The sequence below is a fragment of the Sciurus carolinensis genome, chromosome 2, assembly GCF_902686445.1.
Source record: "Sciurus carolinensis chromosome 2, mSciCar1.2, whole genome shotgun sequence".
In the NCBI taxonomy this organism is placed as follows: Eukaryota; Metazoa; Chordata; class Mammalia; order Rodentia; family Sciuridae; genus Sciurus; species Sciurus carolinensis.
Genome location: NC_062214.1, coordinates 10,390,687 through 10,408,543, shown reverse-complemented (window position 1 = coordinate 10,408,543; position 17,857 = coordinate 10,390,687). Strand labels below are relative to the sequence as shown.

The 17,857-nt window shown below is 67.0% G+C and overlaps 1 protein-coding gene across 6 annotated transcripts in view; it reads right to left on the bottom strand.

The window, feature by feature from the left end:
* Window positions 1-17,857, bottom strand: part of Ripor3 (RIPOR family member 3) — a 58,125-nt gene that overhangs the window by 10,169 nt on the left and 30,099 nt on the right. For 5 of the 6 annotated variants that reach the window (XR_007107347.1, XM_047542452.1, XM_047542454.1 and 2 more), the window contains exons 2-13: window positions 13,554-13,672; window positions 9,054-9,200; window positions 7,148-7,226; window positions 5,044-5,067; window positions 4,703-4,756; window positions 4,086-4,235; window positions 3,937-4,000; window positions 3,717-3,760; window positions 3,465-3,590; window positions 3,251-3,396; window positions 2,030-2,159; window positions 205-777 (exon numbers count right to left, since the gene is read on the bottom strand). Coding sequence is in view for 5 of the 6 variants with exons in the window: in XM_047542452.1 (XP_047398408.1) it covers window positions 205-777; window positions 2,030-2,159; window positions 3,251-3,396; window positions 3,465-3,590; window positions 3,717-3,760; window positions 3,937-4,000; window positions 4,086-4,235; window positions 4,703-4,756; window positions 5,044-5,067; window positions 7,148-7,226; window positions 9,054-9,200; window positions 13,554-13,672 (1,656 nt within the window). In the remaining variant the exon portion in view is untranslated. The remainder of the gene's footprint in view (window positions 1-204; window positions 778-2,029; window positions 2,160-3,250; window positions 3,397-3,464; window positions 3,591-3,716; window positions 3,761-3,936; window positions 4,001-4,085; window positions 4,236-4,702; window positions 4,757-5,043; window positions 5,068-7,147; window positions 7,227-9,053; window positions 9,201-13,553; window positions 13,673-17,857) is intronic. The other variant, XM_047542456.1, reaches the window with a different exon arrangement.

Below are 17,857 nucleotides of genomic sequence, written 5' to 3'. Positions count from 1 at the left end.
TCCACCCTCTGGGAGCCCCGGCCTCCCCTGGGAACCTCCTCCTGGCCCAGGGAGGGCTCTTGTGGCCTGCTGGACCGATGAGGGAGCTGGGGCCCAGAGAGGCACTGCCCCCCGAGTAGAGCAGAGGCAAGGCCCCTGGCCCAGAGCCCACTCCCAGTGGCCACACTGTCAGAGCAGCCCTGCCGTCCATGGGGGTGGCCATACCTGTAGCCGGTCCCTGAAGCCGAGGACCTGGTACTCCAGCTCCCGGAGCTGGGGATGGGCGGGGTCGGTGGACCTCAGTAACTCCAGGACCTCCTGCAGAGGCCTCTCGGGGGCTCCGGCAGGCCTGTCCACTCCAGCCCCACTTTCTCCTCCTTCCTGGCCCTTCCGGCTGCTCGGGAGAGCGCAGCTGTGGAACAGGGCGGCCTGCGGCGTGTTGGGGCTCCCTGCGCCCAGGTTCCTCCAGCCAGGCTGCTCCACAAGCGAGCCGCCTGCCGGTTGGGCCATCACTGGCAGGAGGCCAAGGGGAGGGCACCCCTCTTGGGCCTCTTCTTCGATGGAGGCAGCGGGGCCAGCGGCCAGGGGCAGGACCGCCACATCCGAGGTGGAGGCTGACGTGCTGGTCTCTGTGTCTCGGGGGTCCTCGGAGCTGAAGGAGTCCATCTCTGGCAGCTCCTGACTCTGGCTTCGCAGGCTAGGGCCCTGGAGGTCACTTTCGGACAGGTAGCTGAGGATGGAGGGGGCCCGCGGCCCCCCGAGCAGTGGGGCCTGCTGCACTGGCTGCTGCAGGGCAGACTGGAGAGGGCACAGGGCGGCCTCGCCAGCTACCCGGGTGTGCGAGACCCAGACTCCCACTCTGCGTGCCACGCGCTCAGGATGACGGGGTCGGCCCAGGGGCCTGGCCTCCCAGAGTGCCGAGGGGCGGCGGCGCTGCCTGGGACACCCTGCCCGCGCCCCGCCTCCCAGGGCTCATTCGGGTGTCCCCTTTCTCAGGAGCCTGTCCCTCCATGCCCTGCTTTAAGCAGGTCCCCCTGCCCTGCAGACACTCTGTCTTCCTGTGGTCTTTGTGCCCCTAGGCTGGCCCTGTCCCTCATCGTGGCCGGTGTCCCCAGCATAGGACAGCCCTCACCCGGCAGCACCTGGGGCGGAGATCTGCATGAGTGAGGAGACAGATGCGCCCCGGGCCTGCGGGTACCCAGATCAAAGACTGTCACAGAGGTGGCCGCAGCCGCCACTACACGGGTGTGTGTGCCCGCCCTGCTCCAGGCCTCAGGTCACTCCTGTGTCCCCGAGGGCGACACTGTCCTCACTGCTCCGACACAGGAAGGCTAAGGGTGATGCCCAAGGGCACACCCAGCCCCACGGGCAAGAGGCGGGCAGAACCTGACAAGATGGCCAGCTCCACGTCCCCTCACCTCCCAACTTGGGGCTCCCGGTAGGACGGGGTCTCATGTCCCTAGTACTCAAGTCTCCACATGCCAGTGCCCACACCCAAGCGGGGGACAAGCACCTTGGCACCTCAGGACCCCGGCCAGGGCTCAGGCTCTGGGGAGATACTGAGGAAGGACACATGTAGGGGCCACGCACTGCCCTGGTGGCCACAGCACGACACCCATCTGATTAAATAAGGCACAGTTCAGCCCCGGCCGCCTACTGCTGGACGTCAGCTAAGCAAGGGGAGCCCTCTGGGAGGGGAAAGAAGCTTCTCCGAGGACAGTACGGGGAGGGAGGCCGCTCACAGAGGGCAGCGTCCCTGGAAGGACGCAGAAGGGACTCTGAGGGGACCCTGGTCCCTGGAGAAGAGAGATGCTTTACTGGGCGCTGTGTCAAGCGATTCTCCTGACAGGAAGCAGAGGCCAAAGCCCATGGCGGGTGGGTGGAAGCACCCAGAGCGCCTCGTTCCAGAACCAGGCAGGCCCAGCTCGGGTCCCAGAGGCCAGCAGCAGGGGCGGAAGGAGGAGCGCCAGACACCCGCTGAACCCAGAGCGAGGCTGACCCTAAGAGCCCGCAGCGCGACCCCGTGCAGCCCAGGGAGGGGCTCGCTCACCAGGTAGTATCTCTCCCGGAAGCTGGGGGTGCTCGGTGGAGTCCAGTGGTACAAGGAGCCCTTTCTGCTGCCCGTGGAAAACTTGCCTGTGGGGCTGGGTGACACCAGGAGGCTCTCGGAGTCGAATGGGCTGGAGAGAGAGCGGAGGCTGGTGGCCCTGGCCCGCACCCTGGCCACCGCGACCAGCGTGCCCGCGCCTCTCCCCACCGTCCTCCTCCTCTCTGCTGACGACCCTCTGTGGCTGGAGCTCACTCGGGAGGAAACAGACTCCATGGTAGGTACCCTGCTTAGGCCGGCTCCCCGCTGATGAGGACCAGGGACAGCACTGAATCCACACCTGCCTCTCACCGCAGAGCCTTGAAGCTCGTCTGACACGGACGCTCGCCACACGGCTCTGCTCGGGAGCGAGGCCCGGAGGCCCGGCACGGCCTGCGGCGGGGTGCACACGGCCGGCCCAGCCTCGAGGGCCTGTGGCCGGGGCGCTGTGGGAACCTCCTGGGGCAGCCTGCAGGCCAGCAGGACCCAGGGTCCTGGACAGTGCGGAGCAGTCCCCACTGTACACTGGAGGGCTTCCCCTGGGGGTCTCCTCAGCCTCACTCCTGGGCCCGCTGGGAATCCTCTGGAAATACAAGGTTTCACTTGGGGGGGAAGAAAAATCTCTTTGGCCACCATCAGAGCCTTTGGGGTGGGGTGGGGCCCCGAGGGGCGCTCGCCTGGCACACAGGAGGCCTGGGTTCGCTTCTCCGCATGGATGAAAATAAATGACTAAAATAAAGGTCCCTCGACGTCTAAGATATATTTAAAATAGAAGCCTCTAGGGACCCCGGAGGCAGTGGAGTGTGGTGCAGGATAGGGACCCCCACCATGGGGTCTTTCTCTCAGATCTGTGGCCTAGAGGTCACCCCAGAACCCACAGGCAGGGGCAGCCCGGTGGCCTTTCTAGGCACAGGCCGGCCTCCTCCACGGAGCCAAGCCCAGGAGGCCACTGGCCAGCTTCCGGGCCCAGCCCCAGGACTCTGCTATTTGCTTTCGTTTTTATTTCCTGGAGGCTTCAACAGTCCACTTGTCCAAGTGAGGCTGAACTCAGACTCTGGGGCAGGAGGGGAGAGTGGCCCCGGCAGGAAGGTCCCAGGACTGTGGGGCAGAGCCAGGCCCAGGAGGTGCCCTGCCAGCAGGGCCGCCGTCGGAGCCTCCCGGGGCCTGGCGGGCGGTGACACTCACTTCCACAGCACCTCCAGCTGCAGCTTGATGGTGCCCAGCTCCGTGACGTCCACCACCACCATCCGCGGCTGCGTCGTGAAGAAGTCGGCGATGTCGCAGGTCACGGTGCCCACCGCCAGCGAGCTCAGGCCGCGCAGCTCCGTCACCTGGGGAGGGGCTGAGGGTGGTGTCGAGCGCGAACAGCAGGGCGCCCTGGCCCGGCCGCCCGCCCCACCTTGATCTCCAGGTTCTCGTGCAGCGTGGGGACGAAGGCCTTCTCCTCCTCCTCCCAGGTCTGGCTGCCGTCCGACTCGATCCGGCCCTTCAGCCTCCAGCGCTGGCAGCCCAGGCGCATGAGCACCTGCAGCAGGGCCAGGAGGGGTGCGTCGGCCGCTGCCCGAGGGCCTCCCTCCCAGCAGCACCTCGGCTAGGACCCCGGCTCCCAGCAGCCCCACCACCGAGGCTGGCTGGGACGCTGAGGACTGACCTCGTACTGGTCTCCTGGACAGAGGCGTGCATAGCCCACCAAGCCTGGAACACAGAGACGGGCCACTGCGCGCCTGCCGCCCCGCCCAGGGCCAGGTGGGGGGCCCTGGCGTGCACATCAGCACGGGCAGACGGGGGCCACAGAGGGGCCCAGAGGCACTCCAGGGCGAAACCCAGGGGACGTGGGCAGCACTGCCCGCTCGCTCGCAGGGGCCCCTCACCTTTCATCCTGACGTGGAGCTCGCCCAGGTGGACCTCCAGCGCACCCTCGATGAGCCACATGTCCTGCAAGGCCCCAGGGAGCTCAGCCACAGGCCCCGCCCGCCCGGGGACGCCACCGACCCTGCAGCAGGGAGGCCCGGGCTCCCACCTGGGCGCACGCGTGCAGGCTGCGGCCCAGCTCCTGCAGGCTCTCGCGGGAGGCGCGGCTGGGCGGGCCCTGGGAGAAGGCGCGCTGCATGTTGGTCGCCCCGTCGCGCAGGCGGCACTGGACGCAGTAGCCCTCATACAGCTCCTCCACCTGCAGCGGGCACAGCGGTGGGCCTGCGGGCCGCCTGCTCCCCACCACCCACACAGCGTCCACCCGGTGCCCAGTGTGGCTCCTACCCTAGCCGCTAGCAGGGGCTGGTATACAGTCAGTGCACAATAAAAGAACTGGTGAGGCGGACGAGGGGGTACGTCGCTTCCGCCTCAGCCTGACTTTCCAACTGTAATTCAGGGAAGGGGGTTGGGACCGCTGCCCAGCCTGGGGACCACAATCAGGGTGTGCAGGTTGGCTGACGCCTAAGGGACCTGCTGTGACCCGGGGCCAGCCCTGGCTCTCCAGGCCTCATCCAGGCAGTGGGGGCCGGGCCCGACCTCTGCAGTCCTGGGGGCTGAGGCCTCCTGCAGCCCTCAGACCTGCCCCCGGCCAGGCGTCCACTGCCACTGGTGCTCACCCTCCCCCCACCCTGCCCGGGGTCCCGGCCCCCTGCGCTGGGCGCTGACCTTGCTGATGTGGAACTCCATCCTCCGGATGTGCCTCTCCACCCAGCGCGTTTGCTTGTCCCGGGGAAACAAAAGACCTGTGAGCGCGGCCGGGCTTCTGGCACCCGCCACCCCTCCAGGTCCTGGTGCAGGGCGGGGAGGAATGAATGCCAGGCCACCCGCCAGCTCAGTGAGGCTCACCCCGGCCTCAGTTTCCCCACTCATAAAGTGGGAGGAGCCCCGGGCCCCATCGGGCAGCGGGGTCGGAGGCCAGGCCAGGTCTCCTCAGCACCAGGCCCTGCTTGGGCCCCGCTGAGCACAGCAGCTCAGGAAGGCCCGCTCACCTTGTCCAGGTGGCTCACCTTGTCCAGGTCGTAGTAGAAAGCCTGGGGGGGAGGGGAGAGAAGGCGTCAGCGCCCGCGAGCTCGCAGGCCGAGGAGGCTGCACACAGCGGCATCGGAGCCTGGGGACGGACAGCCCATGACTGCAGCCAGCCACGCACTCTGGCCTCCGTGGCCTGCAGCCTGGGGCACTGGCCAGGCCCGGGAGAAAGAGGGACCACTGCATCTGGGGCGAGGCGGCTCTGGGTCTCGTGCTGCCCCCTCCCAGCTGTGCGTCCTGCGCAAGCCACACGACCTCCCTGAGCCTCCGCGTCCTCAGGTAAAACGGGCTTCGGTATGCCCGCCGCTCGGGCGGCTTGCGGGACAAAGCACACAGCAGGCGCTCAGCACGGGCCGTGGAGCTGTGTCCGAGGCGGCGTCCACCACTGCCACAGAGCTGGAGAGCGGGGCTGGGAGCCCACCACCACCTGGTTCCCGCCTGGGCAGGGAGGACTCCTAAGTCCACCACTCCGGGGCCAGCGTGAGGCCAGTGGGAGGTCCACGGCCAGGCAGCCCCGCCTCCCGTGAAGGCCACGAGGCTTGGTGGTCTCATGGTCTTGGGACCTTGGGCCTCGGCCCTGTGGTGCGAAAACATGGATGGCACGCAGATGACGTGCGTGGCCACCTGGTCACCCACGCAGGCCCTCGGGTGCCCAGCAGGGGAGGGCGTCCTTCCAGCTGCCCGGGGCCCCGGAGACCAGGGGCCCAGGGGAGAAAAGTGGGGTGTGGAGAACGCACCGGGGTTCCTCCTACGTATTTATTTAGTTATGCTTATTTTGTGGCACTGCAGATGGAGCCCAGGTGCTCCACCACTGAGCCTCATCCCAGACCTTTGAAAATTTTATTTTGAGACAGGGTCTCACTAAGGTACCAAGTCTGGCCTCAAACTTGCGATCCTCCTGCCTAAAGGAGACTCGAACCCCACAGGTCGGGCTTCCCTGGTGTGATCTGCGACACCTGCGAGATCCTGGAATCAAAACCCACTAAGGAACGAGGAGGAAGGAGTCCAGGATTTCGAAAAGAAGAGGGGCCGCCTGGCGTCCCCCAGAGCCCACGGTCGTACTGAGACGCCGCCAGGCAGCGGCGGGGCGGTGGGACCCACGTCCACCTCTCACAGGGGCCCACGGCAGCCGCCCTTCCCGCCTCGGCCCTGCCTCGGGTTTCTTCAGACCCCAGGGAGCGGCGGGCGGTGCCGAGAGTGGGCGCGGTCCCGCCAGCGCCTCTCCCCACGGAGGGCTGGCCGCACTGGGCCGCCCGGCCTCCCCTTCCCCACGTGGGCCAGGGCCTCAGGCGCCCGCCCTGCTGAGCCGGCGCCCCTCTGGGGACTGACATCCCGCTGGCCCTGGGATCTGGGCCTGCTCTGCGCACCTGCGCCCTGGAGGAGGCCGGGAGGCCCACGGGCAGCGAGGCCCAGCCGCCGTGTTTCCAGAGTCTGGAGGAGAAGCTCTGGGGTGCACAGGCGGGTGGGTGAAGAGAGGACCCGCGGGCTGCCCAGACCAGAAGGGTCCCCAGGCCGCGGAAAGCGGCAGCGCCTCCGAGGAAGGACCCCGTGGGCACGGGTGCTCCGATGACCAGCAGGCAGATTTCAGCGTCAAGGCCCCAAAGCCGCATGGAACCTGCTCATCTAAAAGGCACCGTCTGTCCGGAAGCCGAGTCCAGCGGGCCTCCTCAGGCCTGTCCCCTTGTCTGCCGTCCTGTCTGTCGCTCTCTGACTCTGGCTCTAGTGGGGTGAGCGGCTGAACCGAGGGCTGCCCGGGCCCAACCCTGCCTCAAAGCCACTGCTGGTGTCAGCCTGGCGAGCCCTGGACGTGGGGGCCACTGTGTCGCTCCAGAGATGCCCGCTGTCCCCACTCACAGAGCCTCCAGGCCCAGGGCACCCAACGCCGACCCATGAAGCGGGATGGCCGAGGACAGGGGCCCCGCAGGCTCCTTGGGAACCAGGGGCAGGGCCAGGAGGCCCGGGTCGCCTGCGCTGCAGGCACGTCCGTAGGGGTCCGGGCGACGTCGGTCGCCAGTCAACCGCCCCCGTGAGCCCGGCTTCCAGACTGACACCCAGGAGGGGCTGGGGCGGGCGGCGGGGTCTCACCAGCCTGGAGTCCCTGCGGGCATCTGCGTGGCGTCCACACAGGTAGTCCAGCTCCGCCTGCTGCGCGCACAGGTGCTGCCTGCGGGGACGGCCAGGTGAGCGTGAGGAGCCCCGCAGGGAGAGGCCAGTGGCCTCCAAAGCCGCGCTGTCTGTGGACTGTGCCGGCCCTGCCCGGGGCTGGGTCGCCAGAGCAGCAGGACGGGTCTCAGGAGGCTCTTTCCCAGCTGCCCCACAAAGAGGTCCAGAGGTGACCGCAAGGTCCACTCTGGAGACAGGCAGACTGGCCTTGCAGGCAGCTTGTGGCCTGGCCAGAGCCACCCAGGGAGGATGCTGGACTGAGCTCTGTAGCCCGTGGTGGCCTCCCGGGCCACATTCTCCAGGCTTGCGGGAGACCCGCTCTCAGCCCGGGGCCTTTACCAATAGGCAAGGCCTCCCTGCCCACTGGATGCCCAGGCTGGGGACACTGGGGCCTCTGCACACTCAGGGAAGCCCAGGGAGCTGTGGCAGGAGACTGGGGTCTGCATCTGGGTGCTGGGGTGGCGACCAAGCTGCGCCATCACAGATTTGCTGGGTTGCCCTAGGAAGGGCACTTGCCCTCTCTGGGTCTCACTCATACCACCTCGAACATGGAAGGAACAACTTCTTTGGAAGGCCGCTGCTTGCTCAAGGGTCGGGCTCCCCAGGAAGAACGGGCACCGTTAGCCCAAGGCACGTCTCAAGCAGGCCATCCTTAGGGGACACCTGAAGCTGCCCGGGAGCTGAGCCCCTGGGACAGAGCCCATCTCCCACACGTGGCGTCTCCCACTCTGCCAGCCTGGGCGGGGTGACGGTGGTGGGGTGAGGGATGTGCCTGGGTGGAGCCCAGCAGGGTTCACAGCACAGTAATGCTGCACAGCGACCGCGTGGCAGCACCCTGGCGGCCGTGATTGACAGGGGCCGTGCTGTCCCGGCTGGGTCCGCGCCCGGCTGCAGGCCTGGGGTTCCACTCGCCCGTCCAGGAGACCCGATGTGGAGAATCCTAGGACCACAGCCGGGAGCCAGCCTGGCAGGGGACGGAAGTGCCAGCCTGGGACACGCAGTGGAGGACAGAGAGGAGCTGCGGAGCCCGCTGGCGTTGTCCTGCAGGAGGCGCTGGAGAGGAAGGCGCGCCCGTGGTCCCCAGAGCTCCCAGCAGAGGCCTCTCTCCCGGTCCCGCCCTGAGGGAGCCTGGGGCCTGGCTGGGGATGGGAGCGCCCCTCTTTCAGCTGGCTCATGGCCACGTCCTCCCCGCTCCAGACCCAGAGCACAGGTCACTTGGACTCCCCGGAGTCCCTGGCCGTCCTGCGTCTCGGGCCCCTGCTCCCCGTGCACATTGTGCTTTTAAGTAGAGAAAGAATCCGCATTTTGAAACCGCTTCCTCTGAAGGGGTTTGAACCGTGATCACTGGGCCTCCTCCGTGGGTGCCGGGTGGCAGTGGGGGGGCTCGTGGTCAGTGGCCCTGCCTCTGGGGAGCTCACTCCAGAAACAGCTCTTCCCAGCGCGCCAGCTGCAGTGGCCGGTGCTCTCCTGGCCAGCCCCGCCTCTGGGCCGGTGCGTGCTGGGACTGCCAGGCCGGCTGGGGGGCCCTCGTCGCGGGGTGCTCAGAATAAAGCCAGCTCTCTCTGGAGTCCAGGCCTCTCGGACCCGAGCCCCCGTCACCCTGGTCACCCCACCTGGACCACCTCCCACCACACACACATCCCCCGTCTGCGTCCTGAGCATCACGGGACCAGGATCCTCCTGCCTTATTCCCGCTGGGGCCCCAGAGTCTCAGACAGGGCCGCGCGCAGGGCGGTGCCCGGGGCGGGAGCAGCCAGGCGCCCGCTGTACCCCTCAGGCGCAGCGTGCGTCCGAGCAGCGGGGGCAGCGGGGTGGCCCGGCCACTTACTTGAGACCTCTCTTCAGTGCTTCAAAGATCCTCTTCACCTGCTGGGGCTGGGGGTCCAGGCAGACGGAGCCCTTGCGCAGGGTGCCGTAGGTCCTGGAGGGTCTCCCGGGCGTGCGCGGCCTCACGGAGCTCCTGGTGAGGGACTTCCTGTGAGGGAGGACGGCCAGAAGTCGGGCAGGCTCTGGACACAGCCCTCGCCGGGGGCAGGAGCTCTGGGAAGAGTGACCACAGCCCAGGGGACCCCGCCCGAGCTGTGTGGTCTCGGGAGGGCTGAGGCTCTCTGGAGCTCGGTCTCCTCATCGGCAAGACGAGGGGCCTGGTTTTGGGGTTACAAGAAGGATGATCAAAAGCCAGCCTCAGAAGCGGGCTCACAGCTGGAACTGAAGCAGCGCCCGAGCGCACCCCTCTGCTCAGCGTGCTCTGGCTGTGCAGGCAGAGCGCGGGGGCAGCCCAGGGTCCTGAGGCTTCCGCAGGCGGTGGGCAGCTGCCCGGCGCCACCCCGCCCTCTGCTACCACACCTGGATGTTCCCCTCAAGCAGCTTCCAGATCCGCTCTCATCCTGTGGTCTAGGGGAGCGCGGCCCACAAATCTCCACACTCACACAACTGCACGGGCACATGGGCACATGGGCAGCCCCAGCCCCAGGCCTGGGAGAGGCCAGGCGAGGCAAGGAGCACAGGTCAGACTAGAAGTCAGCCAGGCGTGTGGCTCGGAGTTCACAGGGTGGGAAAGGTTCTTTCTGCTGGCGTTGCTACCTGGGGGACATACACCCGGAGCTTCCAGGTGCTCTTGCCACCACACAGGGACAATGAAGCCAACACAGAGAACCAGATGGATCAGATCAAACCCATATGACAGCGAGTTCCTGGATCCAGCTATGCCTGAAGCTAGTCTGCTGTGGACTTTGCAAGCCTATGAGCCAGTTGGCTCTCTTTTACTTCAGGTAGTTGGAGTTGGGAGTCTGGACTGGATAATCCTTAGCGCTAACGTCCCCCGGCAGTGACAGCAAGTGTCTCAGGCTTGTAGAGCTGCACCAGCATCTCAGGACCGACTTGGGAAGCCTGAGGTCGGGCGGTTCAGGACCCAGGCCTGCTCAGCACCCGCAGGGCCGGGTTGGCTGACGTGGCCTTCTCTCAGGTTCACCCTCTGCCTTGCCCCGGGTGGCTGGGACTGCCTCCTCCCAGGACCGTAGGAATGACTCACGGCACCGACTTCTGGGTCAGTTCTGTTTCCTTCCTTTTTGGTACAAGGGTTGAGCCCAGGGGTGCTTAACCGCAGAGCCACCTCCCCGGCCCTTTCTTTTCTTTTCTTTTGCTTATTTTTGAGACAGGGCCTCACTAAGTTGCTGAGGCTGGCTTTGAACTTGCGATCCTCCTGCCTCAGCCTCCCAAGTCTCTGGGATTGCAGGGTGAGCCACTGCACCTGGCTCGGGGTCAGTTCTTAAAGGGGCACCGCTAGGCCTTCTTGGGGACCTGGGTGTGAGGAAGTCAACTGCAGTCACACGCACAGGCCCCCAGAGGTGGCAGAGCGAGCAACGAGGGGAAAGAGCAGACCCTGAACGGCTGAGGGCAGATGCCACTCCCGCCTGCCCTTGGTGGCTGTGCCCTGGCCGCCAGGAGGACATAGGGGTGCCGGCCTCACTCCAGCATCTCCGGGGCACTGCCCGAGCCTCGGTCTCAGCGGGCAGTGGGGGCGGGGCGGGGCCTACATCCAGATGGTGCGGGCCCGTTGGGCACAGAGAGGGCGCCCCAGAGGTGACAATGATCACAGCCCGGCTGCTTCCTCTCCTCCCTCAGAGCCCGGGAAACAGCAGCCCTCGGTGAATGCGGAGCTGAACCGCGGAATCAGAGCCGCCCTGGGCTGGGCGCGGAGGGGTCCTCTCTCCAAGGCCACAAGGCTTGGGGACGGCGGAGTTGGAACCCGAACCCAGACCTGTGGAACACTCGGCCGGAACCGAGGACCCCTCCAGAGCGGCCAGGCACAGGCGTCTCAAAACCCCCAGAGGACGCGTTGGCTCCCGCTGCTGACCAGTGCCCTCCGGCGTGGGCTGCCAGGCGGGGCCTGGGAACCCGCATTTCCAGCGCCCCACGCCCCGCGCTCTTAGGGCAGAGGCCGTCCCTGCTCCCTTGGAAGACATCCTCCCTCCCACTCAAGACCCAGGGTCCCCTCTTCCTGGGGGCCCTTCAGAGGCCACTGGGCTTGTGGGAATCAAGGGTGGGCAGTCGCGTCACTCAGACGGGCACCCCAGAGCAGAGCTTGCCGCGGACCCCGCTCCTGAGGGCTCACAGTCCCCGGGAGGCGGGGTTAGTCTGGACAGCCCGGCAGAGGCGCCAGGCCCCCGCCCCAGCCTGGTCCCCAAGAGGCTGTGCGCGGCCAGCTGTATTTCCAGCTGGGCTGGATGCTGGACATTCCACACGGTCATGCTGCGCTGTTTACTCGGCACACCTGCCGACCAGGACCGAGACCCTGGCTCCCAGCCGCAGCTGCACCGTCAACCTCGAGCCCACTTGCTCTGGACGCTCGGGGGGCCCACCATGCTGGGAACCTGGGCCGCTGAGAGACACGGGCTCTGGGGCAGCCGGTGACTGGCCACTTCACTTGCCAGAACCTCCACTTCCTCATCTGTACAGGGGGTGTAAGGTCCTGCTCCGTGGAATGGCCATGAGATATTCATCCATTCAGCAGACATTTACTGAGCACCTGCTGCATACCAGCCACCAAGCTAGGGGCAGAGCAGGGACCCTAACTGAAAAACCACCTCCCCATGAGCTGATGGGCCCACCGAGGGAGACCCTGGGAAGTGCTAACAAGTGCAGGCTCCAGAACTGAACACTGGGCTCTGTATCCCACTGCCTCACTAAAGCTGTGTGACCTTGGGTAAGCTAGTGAACCTCTCTGTGCCTCTGTCTTCTCATCTGTAACATGGGGACCTGGGCAAGGCTTGCTTTGAGGGTCACATGGCTTAATGCCCAGGAGGGGCTTGGGGGCAGTGCTCCTCAAAGGGCAGGTACGTTTGTGCCGAAGTTAAAAGTCTAAACTCCACAGCAGACGGCACCCAGTGCGGGGTGGGGGTGATGGGCTTACGTGGGGCGGATGGGACAGCTTCCCCAGGGGAACCTCCAGTCAAGTGCCACGCTCAGGGCTCGGGTACAAGCCTGGCGTCCCTCCCCTGCCCGCCCTGAGGCCACAGCACCCACCTCTTGGAACAGGCCCTCCACAAGGTGGCCATCTCCAGGCCGCAGAGGGCAGAGCCGCAGGTCTTGACAGGTGAGGGTCCTGGCCGCTGGGCAAGCAGGTGAGCCGGGCTGCTCTGAGCGCCCCCGAGCTCCCGGGGCTGCAGCCCCTGGCAGGTGTGTCCCCTGTGTCCCCCCGCGCCGTGCTGCTGCAGTGGCAGCTGGGCCCCCTCCCGCCCGCTCTGAGCCCGGGCTCCTGTCTGGGCTCTGCAGGGCAGTGCGGGTGCGGCTCCCGGTGGTGAAATCAGCGGCAGGCCGGCCGGGCGGGAGCCTCCCCGGCTCTGGGACACCCCAGCCTGCCAGACAAGCTTCCAGGTGGCACGTGCCACCCAGCGTCCCCCGAGCGGCCGTCCACCTGGCGTGGCCCCTCAGCAAGGCCAGCTCGGCACCAGACGGGTTGGGTCAGAGCCACACCTGCCCAGCCCCCAGGCGAGCCATCGCGGGACCGGCTGAGGCTCCAGGTGAGACTGGACGCCTCAGGACACAAGCTGACCCATGCCAGGGCGTCTGGTGACACCGGCGATCAGGGCAGAGGACACACACACACGGCCCCTGCAGAGACGCCGCTCTGTGCTCCTGCTCCCCATGGGCCGGTCTGTGTCCTCCTGTGCGTGGAGCTGAGTGACCAGGGGCAGAAACAGGCCCTGCTCCCGGGACACGGTACGGAGCGCTGGAGGGACGGGTGGGGCAGCGGCATGGCCCGGCCCTCACCTCCCACCGCTCTCGCCTCACTGCTGACCCCCAGGCCCGGCCCTGCAAACCCCCACAGCACCTGTTGTGTCTGCGTGTGCCAGCGGCCTGCCATGCACGGTCGCCTCATGGTGGCTTTGTGACAGTCTTTAACAGAGGGACACTTGACTCCCATTTTTGAGTTGAGCAAACCAAGGTTCAGAGAGATGAAGTCACTTGTCCCAGGTCACAGAGCCAGAATAGGTGGCTCCATTGCCCAGGTTACCAAACAGGAAGAACATCCTTCCTGACCTCACCCCTAGGAGACTAAGTCCTAATCTGAAGGAGTTTTGCTGTGTGACCTTGAGCTAGTGGACTCACCTCTCTGAGACTATTTTCTATCTGCCTAGTTGGCCTGATAAACTCAGACAGATCAACTTTCCAGAGCATTTAAAATGGTCAGCGTTTGGGTCTCAGGAAATCACAGGTCCTCTGGCACTCAGAACACACCCTTGCCCTCCTCTGCCCTGGGCAGCAGGTCACTGGCAGCAGCAGGAGGACCCCGGGGAGAGGCCCGCCCGGGGCCCTGGCGGCTTACGCGATCCTCCGGCTCTGTGCGCCGCTGAAGCCCGCGAAGGAGGCGCTGCGGCCCACGGCCCCCACGGCCCCTGCGTCCCCGGGGCTCAGGAACCGCACCCTCACCGACATGGCCGTCACCTGCAAGGAGAGGAGAGGACAGTCAGCCTGGCCCGGCTCTGAGTGCTGACCGCGGCCGCACAGCAGCTGCGGAGTCTGCCACAGAGGAGCTGGAGGAGGCTCCGGAGGCTGGGGCAGCAGGCGGTGGCCTGAGTCCAGGTCCAGCTCGGCGCTCAGGCCCTGCTGCCGGGGTGCAGGCCTCCTAGCCGGCCCCACTCCCTCCTGGCCCATCACGGGGGAGGCAGGGAAGGGCCGGCCAAGCAGGGGCGAGGGCAGCAGGGACAGAAGAGTGTGTGCAAAGGCCCGGAGCTGCGAGAGGATGTGGTCCAAAAAGTCTGGCAGGCAGGCCGCGCTGCAGGTCAGGCGGAGGCACAGAGCGCAGGCCTCGGGCCTCGGCAGCCCAGGGGCACGGGGAGCCATGGAGGCGTTTGACAGGTGGTGGCGAGCCCCGTCCATAGGTGGCGGGCACCCAGGGCTGTATGACGCTGGGCCCCGCTATCCCCCACACCGCGTCCCCACTGACCTGGGGTGCAGTGCGCCCGGCCCAGAACGCTGGCCGCCTTCTCTTTCTTCCAAACCATCTCTAGTTTGGGAACGCCACCACCTCCCTTGGGAACATAGCCCTTCTAGCTGGTGTATTCTAGCATGGGCAGCTGGAAAGTTCTCCTTCCTATCTAACCTGAATCTCTGCTGCTACCGTTTCATACTTTGCTCCTCAGCCGGGTGGCGTCAGTGTGCGGATTCCAGGGACCCCGCTGCTCCCACCCCTCCTGCCTGCCAGCCCTCCCATCACGGCCGAGCCCTGCCTCCGCCCTGCGCGCTAGCAGGGCCTCTGCCTGGAGCAGCGCAGGGCCTTCAGTCCCGAGTTCCACGCTGGGCCGGCCCTGCCAGGGCCGCGGGCCCCTCTGCACGACCTCCCAGGCCACAGCCTGGGCACGGCCGGTAGGAGAGCCTTGGAAACAAAGGAGCCAGACGGGGGCTCCGTCCCAGCCCAGCCCCTGGCAGGCCCTGGGCCTCCGTGATCACAGCTGTAAAATGGGAGTCCAGAGAGGGCCTCAGAGGCCGTGGGGAGGGCCAAGGGGCAGGCGCCCAGCACCCCCAGAGCCCCCAGGGTGCACGGCTGCTGGGGAGCCGCTGGCTGCCTGAGCCAATGGCCACCCAGACCCCGCCTGAGCCAAGCCAGGGGCGCAACCTCTGGCCTGACTCGGAGGGGGCCCGTGTCGTCCACACCCGCCAGGCGGCGAGCCCCAGCTGGCCGCGTGGTCCTGCAGCCCGGGAGTCACCTCCAGTGCTCCCTGGTTACTTGGTCCTGGCCGAACGCTTCACACAAGCTCTTGTTAGATGGACCTCCAGTGAACAGGGGCCTCCATTGACCTCGTTCCACAGAAGAGGAAACCGAGGCTCTGAGAGGGGACCGGGTCAGCCCAAGGACCCAGCAGGACACGGCGAGCCCCTTCAGGTCAGGCAGGCCTGACGGCCTCACGGGGCGCTGGAGTCCCACACTCCGGGACCTTGCTCTGCCCCGGGGACCCCGCATCCCCTCTGTGCCCCTGGCAAGTACCAGCTCACAAGGGTCGACCGCCAAACCTTCAGGACTTTGTGAGCTGTCGACAGGGAGTTGGTGGCCTCGAGTCAGCCACAGTGGGAGTGTTGACGCCCTGGAAATCGCCTCAGGACGTTGTCCCTGGCTGTTAGGTTAACTGGCGCTCCGCACGTGCCCAGGGTGCGCCGGCACCTTGCCAAACGGCTCAGGCCCCGGGCTGGGCAGGGCCGACCCCTCTCCCCCTCCAAGAGCCCCCGCGCGGGTCCTGAAAGCACACGCCGCGCTCACGTTAGACGGTCCCGAGCAGAGCGGAGGTCCCTGCAGACCCACGTGGGGCGCCAGGACCCCAGTGACCACCGCAGCACCACATGGCCCCGCGGCCCCGGCCTCCAGGAGGGAGGCTCCGCTCCGGGCGGGGGCTGGGGACCTGCCTTTTTGACTTTTTTGACTATGTTTCTGGCAGTTGCTGGACCCTCATTTCCTTAACTCACATGCGGAGCTGAGGACCGAACCCACGGCCGCCGTGCAGGCCAGGCTCCGCCCGAGCCCGGGCCCAGCCAGGACTGGCTCTCACACGGAGCTGGCTCGGCTCCCTGCCGCGCGGGGCCGGCCCCAGACACTCTCCCACCTCCCGGCCGGAGGTCACCTCCCTCGGGAGGCCCTCCTGGACACCACTCCATCTGGACTGAGGTGCTGCAAGGGGCCCCAGAGCAGAGGCAGGTGTGCGCAGGGACCTGCCACGCGGGGAGGTAGCACTTCACGGTGGCCGGAGTGCCCAGCCCCCACCTCGCAGGCACCAAGGTCAGGGCGCCAGGTCCCGGGCACCCCCCAGCCTGCTCCGCGCGGCCGGCAGCGCCCCCTCCTGGCCGGCTGCAGTCTCGGCCAGCGGGGTTTCTTGTGGGGAGAGAGAAGGGAGCCCTCGCTGGGCAGCTCCCGAGGAGCCCAGACGGAGGCGCTCACCTGCCCCGGGCGAGGACCCTGGAAGAGGAAGCTGCGCGTGGGTGCCTGAGACCCTCCCCACTCCCACCTCACCTAAAGGCTGTGGCCGCCTTTAGCGCATTAACTGCTGGGCGTGGGCAGGTCTGGGGAGTCCCAGGGAGGCCCGGAGTCCAGGGAGGGACGCTCAGGGGGCTCAGAGCAGCCGGCACCCTGCAGGGCCGCTGGGCCCTGTGTGGAGGAGGGAGGCCTAGTGGCCAGGCAGTTCCCAAACCTTTGGTGGAGACTGGACGGCTTCTTCCTTGCTCTGTCCTCCGCCGCCTCACTCTGGCCTGGCAGGTCGAGGTCTCTGGACAAGGCAGGCCAGCCGGAGGGGCTTCTTACCCGGCCGGCCGCCGCTTCCCGGACCCTGGGCACCGGCCGGGGTCTCTGCCCAAGGTGTGGCTGCAGGAAGCAGGACCACTTCCACTAAATCTGAACTGCGCAGTGCTGACCACGCCGCTGCGTCTCCACCGCCCACCAGGCAGAGGAACCTGCAATTTCACCTCACTTGGAGGTGAAGCTTCTAAATTTAGCGTCGTGGGCTCCGGGGCTGGGTGGCTTTTATGCCCGAGTCCCTCACTTAGGGCTCTTTTTTTCTCTCTCAAATGCCAGCCAGGGCTTGGTTTGCTTACAGGAGTTTCCAAAATAGCCCCTTTGGTTTAGCAATGAAAGGAAAGGCAAAATAGCCCCGGACAGGGACGTGGCTGTGCGCTTGGGGGGATGGCGGCCCCGCGGCTGCCCCGGATCCACGGGAGGCCCAGGGAGTCCGCAGTGCAGCCTCGTTGCCCCGGCAGGACCAGGCCCAGGGGCACGGCAGCCGGACGCCCCAAAGGTGCCCGGGACAGTGCGAGACTCAAACCTCCAGCCCACAGGCAGCGCCGTCCCCCGGGCACTGTCCCCGGGCCTGCCCACGATGGCCCCTCAGAATGCCCTCCCTGTCGGGCCCAGGGTGAACGTGCCTCGCCCAGGCTCTCCCGGGTCCTCCAGGGAACCTGCCCCAGGCTCTCCCGGGTCCTCCAGGGAACCTGCCCCAGGCTCTCCCGGGTCCTCCAGGGAACCTGCCCCAGGCTCTCCCGGGTCCTCCAGGGAACCTGCCCCAGGCTCTCCCGGGTCCTCCAGGGAACCTGCCCCAGGCTCTCCCGGGTCCTCCAGGGAACCTGCCCCAGGCTCTCCCGGGTCCTCCAGGGAACCTGCCCCAGGCTCTCCCGGGTCCTCCAGGGAACCTGCCCCAGGCTCTCCCGGGTCCTCCAGGGAACCTGCCCCAGGCTCTCCCGGGTCCTCCAGGGAACCTGCCCCAGGCTCTCCCGGGTCCTCCAGGGAACCTGCCCCAGGCTATCCCGGGTCCTCCAGGGAACCTGCCAGGTGTCTCGCTTCTGTTCTGGGGTTGCCCGTGTCCCTCACGAGGACCCCAGCTTCTCGGGCGGGCCCTCCTGTCCTGTCCACAGCTGTGTGCAGGGCTGGAGGCAGGACTGCCCCTCAGCACGCACGTACTGACTCCCTGCTGGACGCAGGCGCTGGGCCCGCAGCTGTGAGCTCGTCTGGGGAGACGGCTGGCGGAGGCCATCGGTGCCTGGGTGAGCTCGCGGGTGACGGGACGCGCTGGGCCCAGGAGGCAGAGGCAGGAGTTTCCGCCAGCTTCGTGCTGCTGTGACTAAAGGACCGACCGCACAACTGTAGTCGGGGGA